This window comes from Neodiprion fabricii, chromosome 2 (assembly GCF_021155785.1).
Source record: "Neodiprion fabricii isolate iyNeoFabr1 chromosome 2, iyNeoFabr1.1, whole genome shotgun sequence".
NCBI lineage: Eukaryota > Metazoa > Arthropoda > Insecta > Hymenoptera > Diprionidae > Neodiprion > Neodiprion fabricii.
The window spans coordinates 1,111,120-1,128,270 of NC_060240.1; the positions used below are offsets into that span (position 1 = coordinate 1,111,120).

A 17,151-nucleotide genomic window follows, 5' to 3' on the forward strand; every position below is an offset into this window, starting at 1 on the left:
AATACGTACACCTATGAGCTTACTCGAATTCGGTGCATGCATGCACAATAATAAACATAACGCCGCACACGCCTGTACGCAATACGGGGGTACATAAAGAAGTTTAGTACCACCGTGTAGGATAGGATAGGGGAGGGAATGGTGGGGTGTCCAGGTGTAGCCTGCATTTTACCTGCAGGAGGCGCAGGACGCGGAACGCGTTGCATCGTCATGCAGCCGCCGTCTGCTGGCGTACAGGTATATGTCTACCTACAATTGTACGCGCGTCGTGAGTTGCGATACCTATACCTACGACTGTGAATAAGAATGAGGTGTAGAGTAAGTATCGCGAATTGCCGGCTACACGCGTTAATATTACAGCGAGAATTTTCTCTCGCAAGATGCGGCAACGGCAGGATGGTGGTTGAGAAGAAACATTTTTTCGGGGGGGAAAAACAAATTTCACGTTTTCCCAGTTCTATTAAGTAAGTTACTCGACTCTGTGCCGATTCCCGCGATAAAGGAACGATATTTTCAATTCTTTCTCCATGACCAAATTAAAAATACACCGACAATTTTCAGGTTTTCCAGATTTTCCAGATTACGCGATAAACGAAATTCTGAGAGTGTGTGGAAAATTTACCAGCACTGTAAAAGTATGTTGGAATACTGCTCGTACGTGCGTTTCTTTTTCTTTTTTTTTTTCATCGATATCTTCTACGTCTAGTTATGTCTTCGTTTTAGAAACAACGATCATGCGGAGACCGATTGTACGATATCCTTACATATTCATAGATCACTGCCGTTTCACGCAGGTACGCATAACCGGAGAACGAATTAATAATTAAACCATCGTCATCGGGACAACGAGAAACGGCACGGTTGGGGAGGAGGGCAGATGGTCAGCCAACAATGAGAAGAAGCAGCAGTTCGGCGATCGGGAGAAGCGGCGGCAACAGAAGAAGTAAAAGGAGGATGAGGAGGAGGATGAGGAGGAGGAGGAGGATGAGGAGGAGGAAGCGGCGCGTGCCCTCGTAGGTATTCCGTTCATCGGCGCCTGCCAAGATAACGACAGATCCCTGCTGGGATAACCAAACCAAGTATAGTGCGTGTGTGTATCGAACACGTACGCGAGCAGCTTGTATTATTTCATGCATACGCGTGTGTGTATATGTATATGTATGTACACGTATACGGGTCCTAGGATTGCGTGGACCGATTATCGCGCCTAATTCGTTTCTTTGTTGCCCTATTGGGTGTACGGGAAATTTTCCCAATTCTTTGTCCCTCTTCCAGGCTTTCCGATACATCGATAAGTTCGTAATGAAATTAACGTCGAATTTTTAGTTCGGAGGATAATGAGAAAAAAAAACAAAAAAAGATTACACACTGACGTATCAATTTCGTTGGACAATTACAGAACAATGCGATACAAGTGTAGACTGTTCACGATCGGTGTGATTGGATACCTGTGATATATAATTTAACAATTCTGCATGCACATTTACATAGACATTCGAAAAATTTGTGCAGTTTTGTACGAAAATAAATTTTCTCTGCTTTCAAACATAGTCTCAACATCAATTTGTTCCTGTATCAGCATGAAAATTGTCACCGAGTAAACAAATACATGGAATAAGTGACTAGATGTGAAAAAAAAAAATATACATATACATATATACACCAACTAAAACGTACGAATTTATTTTTTTTGCTGATTACGGAATCGTATAAACACTGAATTTCACTTTCTGCGTACCCGGTACAATGTTTTTCTTTAACGCAGGTAAAAAGTACCAAACTAAATACTTTTACACGTTTCAACACCAACTTATCGAGTATTTAAATAATACACAATCAACAACAAGTGCAAACGCCAAACAATAACCGCACGAGGCGTGTGTAATACGTGCCGGTATGGTAAAAAAAAAAAAAAAAAAAAGAAAAAAAAAATTAAAAGAGAGAGAGAGAAATCTCGGTCTCGCTAAAATAGAGTTGAAACAGAGTGAAAATAGAGCGCAAGTGACAGACGCTGATGGGACATCGCTGCGGCGCCCACGATTCGGCTCGGCTTGTCTAGACGCAATCTAGACGGCTCGGCCGATCGCGAATTAAATTTAGCCCTGCATGTATTCATTCCCTCCTCGGCTACCAAACTTCTTTATATTTATACGCGTGCATACCTACGCGCACACATACCATACACATAATACGCGGTAGGGTGTTTCGTGGATAGAAAACAAAAAAAAATAAAAAGTAAAAAAAAATTCACAATTTTTAACCGTGTGAAAACCCCGTGAAAAGTTTGTTTGGGTTAAAAAGAAAAAGATTCTGTCAAAAACTTGAACAACTTTTTTTTTTCTTTCTTTCTTTTTTTTTTAGATACACACGTCGCACCACTTCAATTATTGTTTCTTTCCAAACTTTTGTATTCAAATCAAATATCGGTATCCATAATCACAACGTTGTATGGCAATCGGGAATATTATTTACTCTTAAATTACGATTTCATATTGAATTATTGACCATTTTATTAGATCGACGATGACAATGAAAAGATCGTCGGATACACTTCTCAGACATCAACCGAATATTTGATATTACATGCGCGGGTCTTGTTTGTGAAGTGAATTGATATTGTGATCGATGCGAGTGATATTTCGGAAACGTGTAAAAATAAAAAATCAACAGATCGCGATTTTCCACATAACTTGGAACGCTCATATTTTTCCCTAAATCTTTCTCTTAACGTAAAAAAAAAATTTTCAGAGGTTGCTGCGGTGGAAAATCGTAAGTTATTTTTCCTTCAATACGCAGCCGTGAAAAATTCAGAAGCTTGTAGTACGAAGCAAGAAAATATTGACAATAATTTTATACCTGTTGCGTAATCAAGAAAATTATTCTAGTCCGTAACTTTCTTCACCCCCTGATTTTGGGTCAAAGTCGCATAAAAATTCTAATAAAATTTCGAAAATTTAATCACAGTTTGTCAAATTTTTCCGTGTAGAAGAAAAAAAAAAAAAAAAGATCGTTAGTAAAAGAGTAATGTTTATACCTACGTGCGTAAACCGTGGAAAATTCGTACCTTCATGTTTTTGTGTTTTTTTTTTTTTATTTTAAGCCCTATCCTTCGCACGAAACAATAACAACATATACGCAATATCGACTAAAACATTAGTTCGTGTACGAATATTGTAAGGAATATCGATAGGGGGGGAGAAGATAAGAAAAATAAAAATTATATGAGGGTGAAAAAAAATTGCAAGGTACAAATAATAAGGTACGATGAGAAAAATATCGGGGCAACGGGTAATAATCGGCAGTGCAGGCGTTAACGCGCGGAGGATGGAACAAATGACGTTGACCTCATCGAGGGACGAATCGTCGCGACGCCGCGCGCCGCGACGCTGACACACCGCGTATATTTGGCCGCGTTAACCCTCCGCCAGCGCGTCCTCGTCTGGACGGACTTCTTATATACAAGAACCTACGTATGCGGATGATCTGTATATGCGTGTGTGTATATGTATATGTATAGCGTGTGTATATATATATACAAAATTCTAAAAACCGGAACTAAAAATTTCTCTCAGTGTATGTATATGTTGGGGTGGTTTTTCTTTTTTTTCAACTGTTTTCTCCTTACACACGCTCCGAAATCATGATTCTTAGCCTGAAACGAAGCCTCGTGAAAATCGGTACTCGGTGACCAAATTGTAAAAGGTGACTAATCCGGTTTGAGTTTTTTAAACGCCCTTAACGAAATATCTCGAAAACTGTACGAGTTGAGAAGCTGTTTTTGGTTTCGTTTTGTAGATAGTCAAATTTCTAGAAAAAAAAAAGGTCGAGACTACTATACACCTAAAATATTCATATTGTATTCGATATGAACATTTAAATTTGCGTGCATTGATTGAACGAATGAAGATGCTTATTACCTTTGACTAATTTTTATCTTACACATGTTCTAAGCTGATACAAATGATAAGACATTTTTATAAAGAACCTTCAATTATCTACAAAACGAAACCAACAACATCTTCTTACTTGTATAGTTTTCGAGATATTTCGGTTAGAGCGTTTGAAAAAATTCAAACCGGATGACGCACCTTTTAAATTTTGCTACCGAGTTCCAGTTTCACGAGCCTTCGTTCGAGGTTAAGAACTAATTTTTCGAAGGGTACGTAAAAGGAGAAAAAAAAAAAACAAAAATTAAAAAAAAACCAACAAATATATATAGACTTTAGAAAATTTTTCCACTTGTTAAAGAGGTAAGAAAATTTAGTGAAACGACTGTTTTAAATGGTGTAATATGCGGATAATGGCTGTCTTTTTTTTTTTGTGCGTCGTACGATACGCAGCAATGTGACCTTCCGGCAGAAGTGAAAAAAAAGAAAAGAATGAAAAAAGAAAATGACCCAAATCACGTTTATATAATGACTTGCGGTGAGGAAGGCCTATATATATATATATGTGTGTGTGAGTGTGTACACACATATTTCGTTATGCGTCATTTCCAACATATATATAAGTCTAGCAAGGCTGCACCTTCGTCTAGACGATTTTTTTTCTTCTTTTTTTTGTTTACCTATTTTCTTTTTTTTTCTTTTGCAAGCCCAGATATCAAGGAGATCACAGTTGTTTCAATCTTAGACATAGACACAACAGATTCCTTGACATCTGCCCGAGATATCGAGAAGAGAAGAAGGAAGAAGATTGAGAATGTATCAGGTGTGTAGCGGGTACAGTCCAGTCAAAACAATATAAAAAAGAACTGCAATATATAATTGATACTACTGAACACGTGCTTACGGAGATTAATCAAGTTGAATCAGGTCATATACGTTGTTCCACAGATATAGAGACAGAGACAGGGAGAAAAAAAAAAAAATTTGAAACGTTTTCGTAAGATCGACGGTTTCTTTCACCGACAGACTTAAAATTCCCGTCCTAATTTTCAAAATTCCCCAATTTTTCCCGGTTATCCAAGTTCTCAGCGACATTCAAGGTAGTTGGTTTTAATTCCGAATCCAGCGTACACACGTTTCGTTCATCACAAGGGGTATATATACTAAATGACGAATGTCGTCGTAAAGATGAGAATTATCGATTTTTTTTTTTTCCCAAAACATACGCATAGTTCAGGGTAACGTAACCGACTTCATCCTCGTGAGATATCGTATAGCTGCGTTGTGCACAGTCGGAGTTGTCTCTACGCCACAAATAAGTATAAAGACATTTCGGTCCCTCCCTCCCTCCCTCCCTCTCGCTCTCTCTCTCTCTCTCTCTCTCACGACTCCCCCCGTGTGGGTAGCAGGCAGTCAGTCAGTCAGGACCCCTCGCAAAGCCAAATATACCCGATGTCTGGCGGGCAGCTTCCTCTGACTCTACTTCTTCCCGTCTGCAGCCTTCGATTCTATTCCTAAACACGGGATAAATTTGTGGCCCTCGACCCGATCCTCTCCGATACACGCGCGGCTCTGCAGCTGCGCGGAAAATCGACGAGAGAAAAACCCATATCGCCGTATATCCACCTACGTGTGTATATCGTATATATGTATATTGGAGATATGATACCTTGGAGGACGAAGATCGTGCAATTCGACCAATAATCTCTCGTCTCTCGCAGATCCGGACAATAACTTGATATACTACGATGACGACGATTTGGGGGGGGGGGTTGTAACTTTATAAAGTTATATATAATAATCGCCAAAAGATGGGGGACGAGGTTAAAGTTCCGAATTTGAAGAGTTCCGAAAGCGCCTAATTTGGAAGAAACTTGAAGTAATAAAATGGAACTTTGAAAGAAACAACAAAGCTTCGAATGGTCGGAAAGCCAATGGCTCATACTTACGAAATGCAAGACTTCGGAAAATTCAAATTACGATACAGCAAAGTTTCGAAAAAATAAAGTTTCGACAGAGTGAAATTCCGACGGGTTAAAATATACTCGGACAGCGGGGTTTAACTCGACGGATGAGTGGAAAGAAATGAAAACAATTGAAAATCAGAATAACCAGGATTCCGTCCGTGAAAATATCGAAAATCCAAAAACAAAGAATAATCATAGCGATGAAATTTCAGCAAGCCAGAAATTTGGAGAACTGAAAATCTTGAATCATTTTGAAGTATTTCAAAACTTTCTCACTTTCGCACTTTCGGAACTTTCGACTTGTCGGATTTATGCCTTTTCAAACACTTTCGATGTTTGGTCGAAGTTTGATTTCTTCGCTTCAAGTCTCGCGACGAAAAAATGTCGAATTCATCGCTTTCGCAGCCTTTCAAATTCGGAATTTCAATCCCGCCCCGAGGAGATGCACGTTACAAACTTAAATACGAACGTCTTTGGGACTCACCGGTTGAAGATCGTCGGCGATGCCGCCTCCAGCTGGAGCTTCACCAGGGCGGAAGGATAATCGGCGCCTCCACCCTCGTCGCCATCGACGCCGACACCCTCGTCGCTGCTGCAGTCTTCAGCCTCGCTGCCGATTTCCTCGTCGTCCTTGTCTGCCACAGCTGGGAACACGTAGAAACGGTGAAATTTTTCAACGAACGAAGCGACGAGATTGAACTGATTTATACGCATTAAGTTGGAAGCTTGGCGGCAACGGTTCGAGAAGTTTTACGTATCGTGTGAACTAATGTTACAAGCTACCCGGGAAAGCTGTTTTACACGAACACTTGTTGTTAATTGCTGATGGTACAATATCGAGGGATTAACTTTTCCCTCGAATTCAAGCACAGCGATTTTATCGAGTATGTAATATAATATCGTCCCTCTCGTCGGCGACGTGGTGGATGATGTTCGAGACTTCGAGTACCCGCCGTAACCGAAGAGCTACTCGAAAGTCTCAAAGTTACCGAGTATACCGAATCAGGGCCAAGGTTGTGGGAAAATAACCGAGTAAAGTAGGTGAATAAATTATAAATCCGAAAATTAAACCTAGGTCAAAGAAACCAGCGAATTGAGTTTAAAGCCTGGCTCGTGTAGTATAGAAAATGTACGAGATTGAAGTTAGTTACTTTATCGGTGAAAAAAATCATTACGTATCTTATTTTTATAACGACTTTGAAAAAACTAAGAGTTGAAAATACGAGTATTTTTGTGCTTTGTTACAGTAATACAGAATTTCCAACGATTCCAAAAACGCTAAATAACGATTTTTCCCTGAGCATGAAATCGCAACGAAAAAATTACCAACTTCAACGTGATGAAAATGTATGCGTTCGGTTAAAATGAATCTTGGCCAAAAAAAAAAAAAAATCTCATCTTTTCTCCACCAATCTCAACAACCGCAACGCAACAACCTCCCAAGTTTATTAATTTCCCAGCAGCTGAAAGAAATCGAAATTATCCAACATTCGGCGAGTAATTGACCATTGCAGGTTTCAGTTATTTAACGATTGCAATAACAGGACTCGATTCGAGTATCGGAGATGAGGTTCGGGGGGGAGGATGAGTGGGATCGACGATTACGCGACGCGGTGCATGCAGGGTGCGTCGGGAAAACGGGGGATGAAGTTGTGGCGACGGCAAAGGCGCAGCCCCGAGAGGAGAGAGAGAGAGAGAGTGAGAGAGAGAAAAGGTACGCGTGGGAGAGAGCGTAGGGGCGTGGCAAGATGAATGATCGCAAGACGCAAGAGTATTGATCCCGGACTGGGACCGTATAGTAAACCCACCCCATTTCATCCCCTCTCTCTCCATGTCCTCCCTTTCTATCTATCCGCTCTCCTCTCTACACATTCGCGTTGTTCTCTCCTCGAGACCAGCGACTGCCTTCTTCCTCTTTGTCGGTGTTACCTTCACACCGGATTACGTCCAGTCAAATCTGGACAAGGGTTTCAGTGAAAAGGATTGTTATAAGCTATACGTGATATATGTATGTATATACATATATATATACCTATATAATATATGGATACATTAGGGTGCTGCTTGTCACGTATGTTGACGAATTTTGTCCGCAAATCAACTTCGAATATTTCAAAAACATTTGCCTAATTTTTTCAGATTTTTACATCGTCCAACTCTGAGACAGTCCGCATCGTGATCGATGTTTATCATGGAACTCGACACGGAGAAAACTTTTTTTTCTCGGTATATATTTTATTGTAAGAGTAATAATCTTCAAAAAAAGTTTGTAACCGCGAGGTTTTAGTGGTACTGTTTGAAAAAAAAATTCACATCATCGTGCCACGCAATCTCGACGAATTTCAAACCCTTGAAATCCGACATATTATTTTTTTTAATTTAGAGAAACTGCGATTCGTCTAGATTGCCTGGGATTATGATGTGAATTTTTTTTTTCAAACAGTACCACTAAAACCTCGCGGTTACAGATTTTTTGGAACATTGTTACTCCAACAATAAAATATATACTGAGCAAAAAAGTTTTACACACGTTGATTTCCGTAAGAAACTTCAATCACAAAACGAACTGTCATATTTTGTGTTTTGTACCTATTGCAATAATATTGATTATCGCGTATATTGTATACGTATATTTTTTCAAATATAACACGCGAAAAATGTTGAAAAACAAAAAAAAAAAAACACACACTTTTTTCAAATTTGCGGAAATAATGTTTTTTCCCAGCAAAACACAAACACTCGTTACACGGACTCATTAACGTGTATCGAATTAATTGCGGGAGTGCCGACAATTCTCCAAATTTTAATTTCAATTACGTACTCTGTCTGTCTCTCTCTGATGTGTGATTTGTTTACCCAACGCAGAGACGAGAGAAATTTCTTTACTGCTCAGCAGCTGCAATTCAATAATCAACGACTAGAAATCGCAAAAGAATGGGATAAACAATCGTTTAAAATTAAACGTCGACCGCGAATATGACACAAACGTACGTGCATATACCGCAGCTACATTACTTTCTACATAATCAAATTGTCAAAGTGCAAATGAAAAATAAGCAGTGGATAAGATTTCTGGGTTAAACGCCTCGCGGCGTTCTTACACACGTGCATGCGTGTTGATGCGATAGGTATACCTGGCAACGATAACGGGCAAACGATAACGATAACGATAACGACGTGGATGTATCGGCGTATCGAACGATGATCGACGAACCGAACTGGCGAGACGCGGCGAAGCGAAAAGTCTCGGCACGCTACTTCGAAACGCATAATTGAAACGATCGGCGGAACAAGATGATCGTCATTGATCGATCATTCTTACCTACCACAGCCGGGGAAACTGATCCCGGTATTTAGTTTCGTGCCTGTCATTTCGTTTCTCACGGAGTACGGTTCGATTTTCCCTTGCAAAATTATACACCCCGACGACATTTTTCCGTGGACGGAAATTCTCTTACAAATTGGAACGATATATTCGGTAACTCGTTATGGATAACTAGGATAAAGTGTGAGGTACAAATGACAAAGAAATTGTAATCGGTATGGAAAGTGAATGGAAACGTAAGGATATCAAAGTTTTCAATACTCACAAAATGATCATTTTTCAGGGTGGCCAATAAATCTCCATCGAGAAAATCCCTGACTTTTACGAGTTTTCCGGAAAATAAAAATCTTGCAATTTTCTCTGACCAATTCGGATAAATTGTTTACAATGTTTTTTTTTTTTTACGAATCCCCGACTTTCCGCAAAAACTCCTGACACTTCCCTGACTATTTAAAAATTTCAGAATTCCATGACATTTCGAGATTTTCCAGTATTCCCTGACCACTGACCACCCTTGTTTTTTTTTTTTTTTAACGGAATTGCGGCAGAGAGATTTAAAGAAAAAATCATTCGATACAAATATATACGTCCGGATACATGGAAAAATGAAAAATATTACAGTGTCCAATATGTATTTCAATCAAAGTATAGGTTATACAGCGCAAAAAGGATGAATGAAGAAATTTAGGGAAAAAAAAAATCTTACGACGCGCCAATATTCGTCGTCACGATACTCGAACACTGCTTCAAAACTTGCTTATACACAAGCGGTTGGATATTATTGCAGAACATGTACGGAACAACGCGGAGATTCGATCAGGATTGAAAAAAACCGATTTACACGGCGTATTTAATAAATAATGAATGGGAAAAAACGAAAAATTAACGTAATTTTGACTAAAGCCGCAATAATTGTAACTGAGGAATCTGCCGCTGTGACGACCAGGAAGGAAGGAAGGAAGGAAGGAAGGCGCGGAGGTATAAGATCAATAACAAACCATTAGGGCGAAGGCTCGTACCTACAGAGTGCGAGAGCCTTGATCCTTCCCTTCCTGCTTCCCGCATCTCGAGACAACTCAACAGTTGAAAATCGCTAATGCATCATGCGTACGATATGCATTATGCAATTGCTCAAAGAGATCTCCCCCCACGGTTATCCAGCTTTTATTCCGCAATAAGATGCCATTTGCCAGGATTTTAATTTTTAAACAACTTCATTTTACATTCTGTACGAGAAAAAAAAAAAAAAAAAAATTAATTACTGCGCAAACAACGATAACCTACGTTTATTCGATAATTCTTCAGGTACTCGAAACAAGTTCTTCATTTAAATTTGACGAATTTTTATGAAATCGTTTCATACGTATGTATAATGTATATATATCCCTGTTGCATTACTTTCTCCCGCCAGACTTCGATATAATTAAGCGTTACTAATTTTCGTTCAACAAAACTGCAGCTGCAATTATAGCCATTCACCAGAAACAACCGTAGGACTGATGATGCACGTAGTTGAAAGAAAAAGCATAATTGAAGTACAGTTGTGACGTGTTTTTAGGAGAGCAGAGAATACATGACGTATACTTTTATTTGTTTCTTTAAGATCGACAACGATTTTGTACGCAACGCATCTTTCCGCTGCTCGATTGCTCGTTTGTTATTGTTGTTGTTGTTGTTGTTGATGTTATTATTATTATTTAATCATTACCGTTATTACGACGATTATTATTGTCATTTGTAAACGAGTATTGCCCTGCCTGTTTTATAATTTTACAATATGCCGTAGGGTTGAGGCATATATTATCGAGAGAGTGAAAGGAGGTATTTTTCCCACGCTCACCTATTCGCCGTCTGAAGATCTCGGAGATTTCTTCACGTATCCACATTGTGTCGAGGTAGAGGAGGAGAAAAGAAGGAACAAAATAAAAAAAATAAAAAAAAAAAAATAAAATATCACTGCATGTACGTCGTGTTTTATAACATATTTATATGCGTCGTATAACGCTTCGTTAACGTACAATATCCTGAATTATATCTTCGGCTAATCGTTGAATTAACAATTTTTAAAAACTACACTGCAAAAAGACACTGTGTGTATTTTTTATACATAAATTGCAATCACCGCAACGAGATTTACCGATACGCGATTATTGTTTTACTTCCGGATATTTAAAAAAACTTTTGTCGGTCTTCGCGTACGATTAAAAGATAAAAATCTAAAACACGTCATCGATCCAAATACATTTCCACGTTCACAAGTTCCGGCCGGCTATATGGATTACGTTTTAAACGTCGTTTGCGGATCTCGAACTGCGGAGTAATGTTTCAAAGTGAAATAAAAATAAATAAGTAGTAAAAAAAAAAGATGAGATAAAAAAAAAAAAAAAAAACCGCAAACAAACAACTCGATGCACAGTGATCGTAGTACGGTATATTATAATCTTATGGACATCGTCTGACGGATTGATGACAGATTCGGTTTAACCTTCTTCGTTCCGTGCACTGAATTATTACTTAAACAGTCATGGATACACGACATCGGCGACGAATTGGCAGAAATCTTCATCGTTAACACAAACAATTCTTCTATTCAGAGAGACGCAGGCACCGACGAAACAGCTATAGGTCATTCGCCTTCGTCTTCTCCTTATCCTCCTCCTCTTTCTTCTTCTTCTTCTTCATCCTCGGCGTTATTTTATTTTCCAAATTCTGCGTGTCTCCGTTGCAGCAGCGACTCGTACAACACACGCACTCTCATTCAACAGCCGATGTAGTCATTTTATCATCCGATATTATCAATTCCAGATGCTCAACAATCGCTTCACCGCGATGATTAATACCGCGCGATCAGTGATCGAAGAAAAATGTGTTTCCGATCAGTCCGAATCACTGTTTTAGACAAAGATAAGACGCGAAAGGAGAGAATAAGAAGAAGAAGAATCGGGAAAAATCATCACTCGAGTCACTCGCCGCACTTTGGTGTCGCCTCGAGTCTCGGGGTTGCGTTAGGTTAGGTTAGGTTAGGTTTAAGGTTAGGGTGTGTGCTCCGTGCGTACACCTACACGTACACACACATACGTATTATTAACCCGCGGTACTCGAATACGCGAAGAATATCCGGCGTGATCCCGATACCGCGTTGTAAAATGACGCCGTAAGGTGTACCGGAGTCGACGAACCCCGGGAGGCGTGACAAGGGTAGGTGGTAAGGGGGTAAGGTGGGGGAGGTCGATCCGAGGTTCGCCCCACGCGGACATACCTCGATCGCGTAACGTATCGCACTGGTACGACGGTGGCGTTGGACGACGACGACGGGGCGACGCAGGGTGAGGGGCGAGGTGAGGCGAGACGAGAAGAGTGTCGGTGCAAGCAGCGAGCGGTCGCGAGAAACGACACTAATTCGGTCCGTAACGGCGGCGAAGGTTCTTGCAAGTTTTTCACGTACGTGGGTATAACGTACATGTTGTCACGGCACACAACAAGACTTGGACGACGAGACGAGACGAGACGAGACGAGACGAGAATAAACACTGATTGTCGAGAGAGAGAGAGAGAGAGAAAAAGTTATTCGCGAGCTGCGCGGCCTCCTCCTAGGCTCGACGCCGAGAGAAATATACTAGGCTGCAGGGCTGATGACGATAGGTGCGGCGGTGTCGGCGCGCGAATCGGCGAGAGAACGAGGGGGTGGCTGTGGTGGTGGTGGTGGTGGTGGTGGTGGTGGGAGGGGGTTCATCTCGCGGCGGAAGCGCGTCAGAGGGCGAAGGAGGAGGGAGGGCGCCACTGTTCGGCGTCGACGTCGACGCCCGCGATCGATAAACGGTGCGCTCGCGATGGGGATGAAGTGGGCGGTGAGGGGGGGGGGGGGGGGATTCAGTCACAGGTGTGGGGGTCGCGCGTGCGCGCGTCTCTTCGTGTGCTAAACGTCGTTGTGCGTACGTACGGGTACGTGGATTCGTAGGTATCGGGATCCGCGAGGAGGGCGGTGAGGGGAAGGGAGGGGCGAGGAGGAGGGTTGGGCGCGCCGCTCGTTCTTGCACCGAAGGGAAGAAAAAAAATGAAAGAAAAAGAAAAAAAAAACACTGCACGTCGGGTAGGAGGTTGAAGATAAGGGCTCGTATCGGAGGATATAGTATTATGTGTATACCGACTACGTTCTACACACGTACGATATCAGCGGGTGAGCGAGTGGGTGCGGGATGATATTAATTTTTGTTGTTGTTGTCGTTGTCGTCGGTGTTGTTGTTTTACCTGCAGACGTTGCGTGATACATATTATAAGTATGAGTATAAGTATACCTACTATGTATCGTACGTGTACGGAGTTTACTTACTACTTGTACAGATAGTACAGGTACGCGCACACACGCACACATACACATATATATATATATATATACACACACAGGTTTACGTGTAAATCAATCCATGCGCGTGCGCGTAGTTGACTATTATTTTCCTCTTTCCTCCTTCCTTATCTTTCTCTGCACCTTCTTTCGTTTCTCTCTCTCTCTCTCTCTCTCTCTCTCTCTCTCTCTCGCTTGGATGTGCGGGGTTTACGTACGTAGTCGCCTCTTTAATACCCGTTGCATACCATCGCCGCGCTGCAGCGCTCCTTATTCTCCCCCTCTCTCTGCTCGTAGCTCGGAGTCATTCATTGATTCCGTCGACGACGCCGAGCGTGTGTACATGGACTGCAGCGGAGCATACAACGTCGTACACGCACGTACATGTATACGTATACCTGTGTATATACGGTGTTCGGCGTATATTCGTGGTGGCATAACGGTGACGTCAGACAGTCGAGAGGGAGGAGAGGGAGAAGAGAGGCCCGAAGGCTTGCGACAATTTATTAAAATACGGGGATCCGAGTTTCGTCGAGCATCCGCCGAGCACGCGGCGTTTCCTCCTCGTACACGTGTGTGTGTGTTTTTTCTCTTACGTATAGCTAGGTGTTACCGTTATCGATAATGACAATGGATGGGAAAGAACGACGAATGAAAAGAAACAACAGGTTTACATACCGATGCGTGCGTAATTACCGATCAGTGATTTCTCTCTATTTTTCTTTCATTTTCCATCCCTTCTATTACATACATTTTATTTCCCCTTCTATTACATTACATAGATTAACCGAACATTAAGTACGACACTCGCGTTACGACGGGCGAAAATAAAAGGATACAATTGTTGCCTGTAATCGCGAATCGATATTAAACAACAACGGTAACAACAACAACGCGGGTCACGTTCGAGTTGACGGAGTAACGTCGTGGGTGAAAAAACGCACACGGAGTGGATGTAGGTGCAGCATAGCGCCGGTGAGGGAGGGCTAAGTTTAGTAACCGCGTCATCGTATGGCGAGAGGCTTATTTATGAATAAACGTGGCTTCCTCAATGCACCGGCCGCGCCGCGCGTGTAAAAAAAGAGAGAATGAAAGAGAGGGAGGGAAACGAGCGAGCTGCGTGCGTAGACGGTGTGAGAGAGAGAACTACGAGCTGCAGCGAGGACAAAGGTTATTGTTGCACTCGCTGCTCGGCGTGCACACAGGCGCAAAAAAAGGTCGGCTTGTCGGTGAGAGGGGAGGAGAGTAGAGGAGAGGAGAGGAGAGGAGGGGCTACTGCACCCGGGCTGGACAAGGAAGAATTTTCATTGACGAGATTCGAGGAGAAGCCTCGTCACGCGAGGTAGAAACGATTACGAGATTTCTATCCTCTAAACACAGAGGTGGTTGTATTTGCGACTTGTTGCGACACCCCCTCGCATCAAAGGTCGGATGCGAAAACTTGGTAGGATCGATATATCGAAATGTCAAACGCGCGAGAATAAACCTCGATTTCCGAACAATTCGCGTTTCGTTGCTACATTTTCGCGTGTTGTAAATTTCGCAATACCTAAATGCGTGATATTCGGCGATGTACGGTATCAAGAACCAAAACAACGAGTAGAGACGTGTTTGCAGTATTAATCAATCGTGCAAACGTGCGGCGTTTACTATTGCACGTATACAATATGTAAATAATAATAAAAGAGCAGCAGTGGCGGCAGGGTGGATTGAAACGAAACGAAACGAAGCTGCTCCGAATTAAGAACGGTGGGAACATTGTTGAGAACGATGCGTTAAAAATAGAGGGCGACAAAGCGGCAAGGAATGCACGCGGCGGACTCCAGACGGTCATAGGCCGGAGGTCAAAGGGCGGCAGCTCGCTTAATCGCCGGCAGGCGCAGCTCGCGCTACCGATCCTGCCTCTGTGCCTGCCTGTGTATGCCTGGAGCACCCAAGTCCGTACGAACGGCGAGGCGAGCAGTGGCTCGCAATCAGGATTCTGCGGCCTAGCGATAAAACGGAACCCCTTTTTAACAAACGGAGAGATCGAATAGGATAGGAATAATCGTCGCTTCGAAGAAAACGAACTGCTGCTGTACGGTATTTTGTATGTATACAGGGTGGTGAAAATAGGTGGATACACCTGGGTAGCACGAAAACGATGTAACTCGGAGATAAACTCAGATATAAAAATATAAAGAGATGTATATAATGTGTCGGGTTGCTCCTTGTTTAGAGTGTGACGAATTTCTTCCTCCCCATCCCCCCAAATCAACTTCAAATAATTCAAAAACAATTGGCGAATTTTTTTCAGAATTTTAACTCTACTCTGATCCAATCTCGACGAATTTCGCACCCTCGAAATCTGAAATTTTTCTTTTTATTCAGAGGAAATGCGATTCGTCTATATTGCCTCGTATGCCGATGCGGGTTTATTTTTTTTTTTTTTTTTTCAGACCACTAAAACCTAGCGGTTACAGATTTTTTTTTTTTTATAACATTATTACTCTAACAATAATGCATTTACTGAGAAAAAACGTTTCGCTCGTATCATTTCCATAAAAAAAACTTGGATCACGATGAGGACTATCTTGGAAATGAGGTAAAAATCTGAAGAAATAACGCGATTGTTTTCGAATTGTTTTCGAAATTAATTGAGGGGCTGGGTGGAGGGGGGAGAAATTCGTAAACACCCTAAACAAGAAGCACTCTTGTATATACATAATGATAATACACGCCTCGCGCCTCACCCAGTTATCGATATCATTATCATTATCATCATCATTATCATTATCAACGGCCAAACGCACTTTGTCCCCATCATCGTCATCTTCGTCATTCCCTACTTCTTATTACACGTATAATATCCGTACTTATGCATATTGGGTAATTGCGAATCCCTTCCGTACGTCAATTTCAATTCAATTTATTGCTGTACAATGTAACGTATCAGCAGTGGAGTTTTACTCGCGATCGACCGCACTTCGAGTACAGAAACGGTACTTCGCTTTTATTTTTCTCTATTCTAAACTACGTCAAAGCTCTTGTCCTCAATTTTCATTCGTGTATTACAACCAGCTACCAAGGATCAAAGTCATGTCTGCTGAAGTTGGGAACGTTTTCGTAAACGATTCACGCTGACGATAGAAAAACCGTTACTTCGCGATTTTCTAACCGTTTGAAATTCGGTAAACCGTAATAAAACGATGTATACTAATGTTTAGCAATCCTAGTTCCTTAAAAAAAATCATTAAGTAAAAATAAGAAGACTGTGATTTTCTTTTTTTTTGTTTTTATAATCTAGTAACTTAAATATCGTGGATACTGAATCGTTTTTGTCTCCGCATCTTTATTATTTTATCTTTCTCTCTTATACATGTTTGTTCGCGTCAGTGTCTGGGCATTAAAACAAAACAGCACGCGTTTGATAAGACAAATTTAATTAAAATAAAACAATTATTCCTTATTTGATTTAAACTTATCCACTGTACGAATACTTTTGCACACCACCGTACATTGCGTTATCGGGCCCGTACCGTTCATATGAAATAAATAAATAAATAAATAAATAAATAAATAAATAAATAAAGCAATACACCGCGGCATATAATTACACGCAGGTACGAAGGATCGAGGATTCGTGAAGGA

General features: G+C 41.3%; 1 protein-coding gene across 2 annotated transcripts in view; it reads right to left on the reverse strand.

Moving 5' to 3' along the window:
- Positions 1-17,151, reverse strand: part of LOC124175343 (serine/threonine-protein phosphatase 4 regulatory subunit 1-like) — a 133,368-nt gene that overhangs the window by 99,568 nt on the left and 16,649 nt on the right. The window contains exons 1-2 of one of the 2 annotated variants that reach the window (XM_046555482.1): positions 11,020-11,205; positions 6,339-6,498 (exon numbers count right to left, since the gene is read on the reverse strand). In XM_046555482.1, coding sequence (XP_046411438.1) covers positions 6,339-6,498; positions 11,020-11,065 — 206 coding nt within the window. In that variant the 5' untranslated portion in view covers positions 11,066-11,205. Of the gene's footprint in view, positions 1-6,338; positions 6,499-11,019; positions 11,206-17,151 lie in introns of those variants that run through there. The other variant, XM_046555481.1, reaches the window with a different exon arrangement.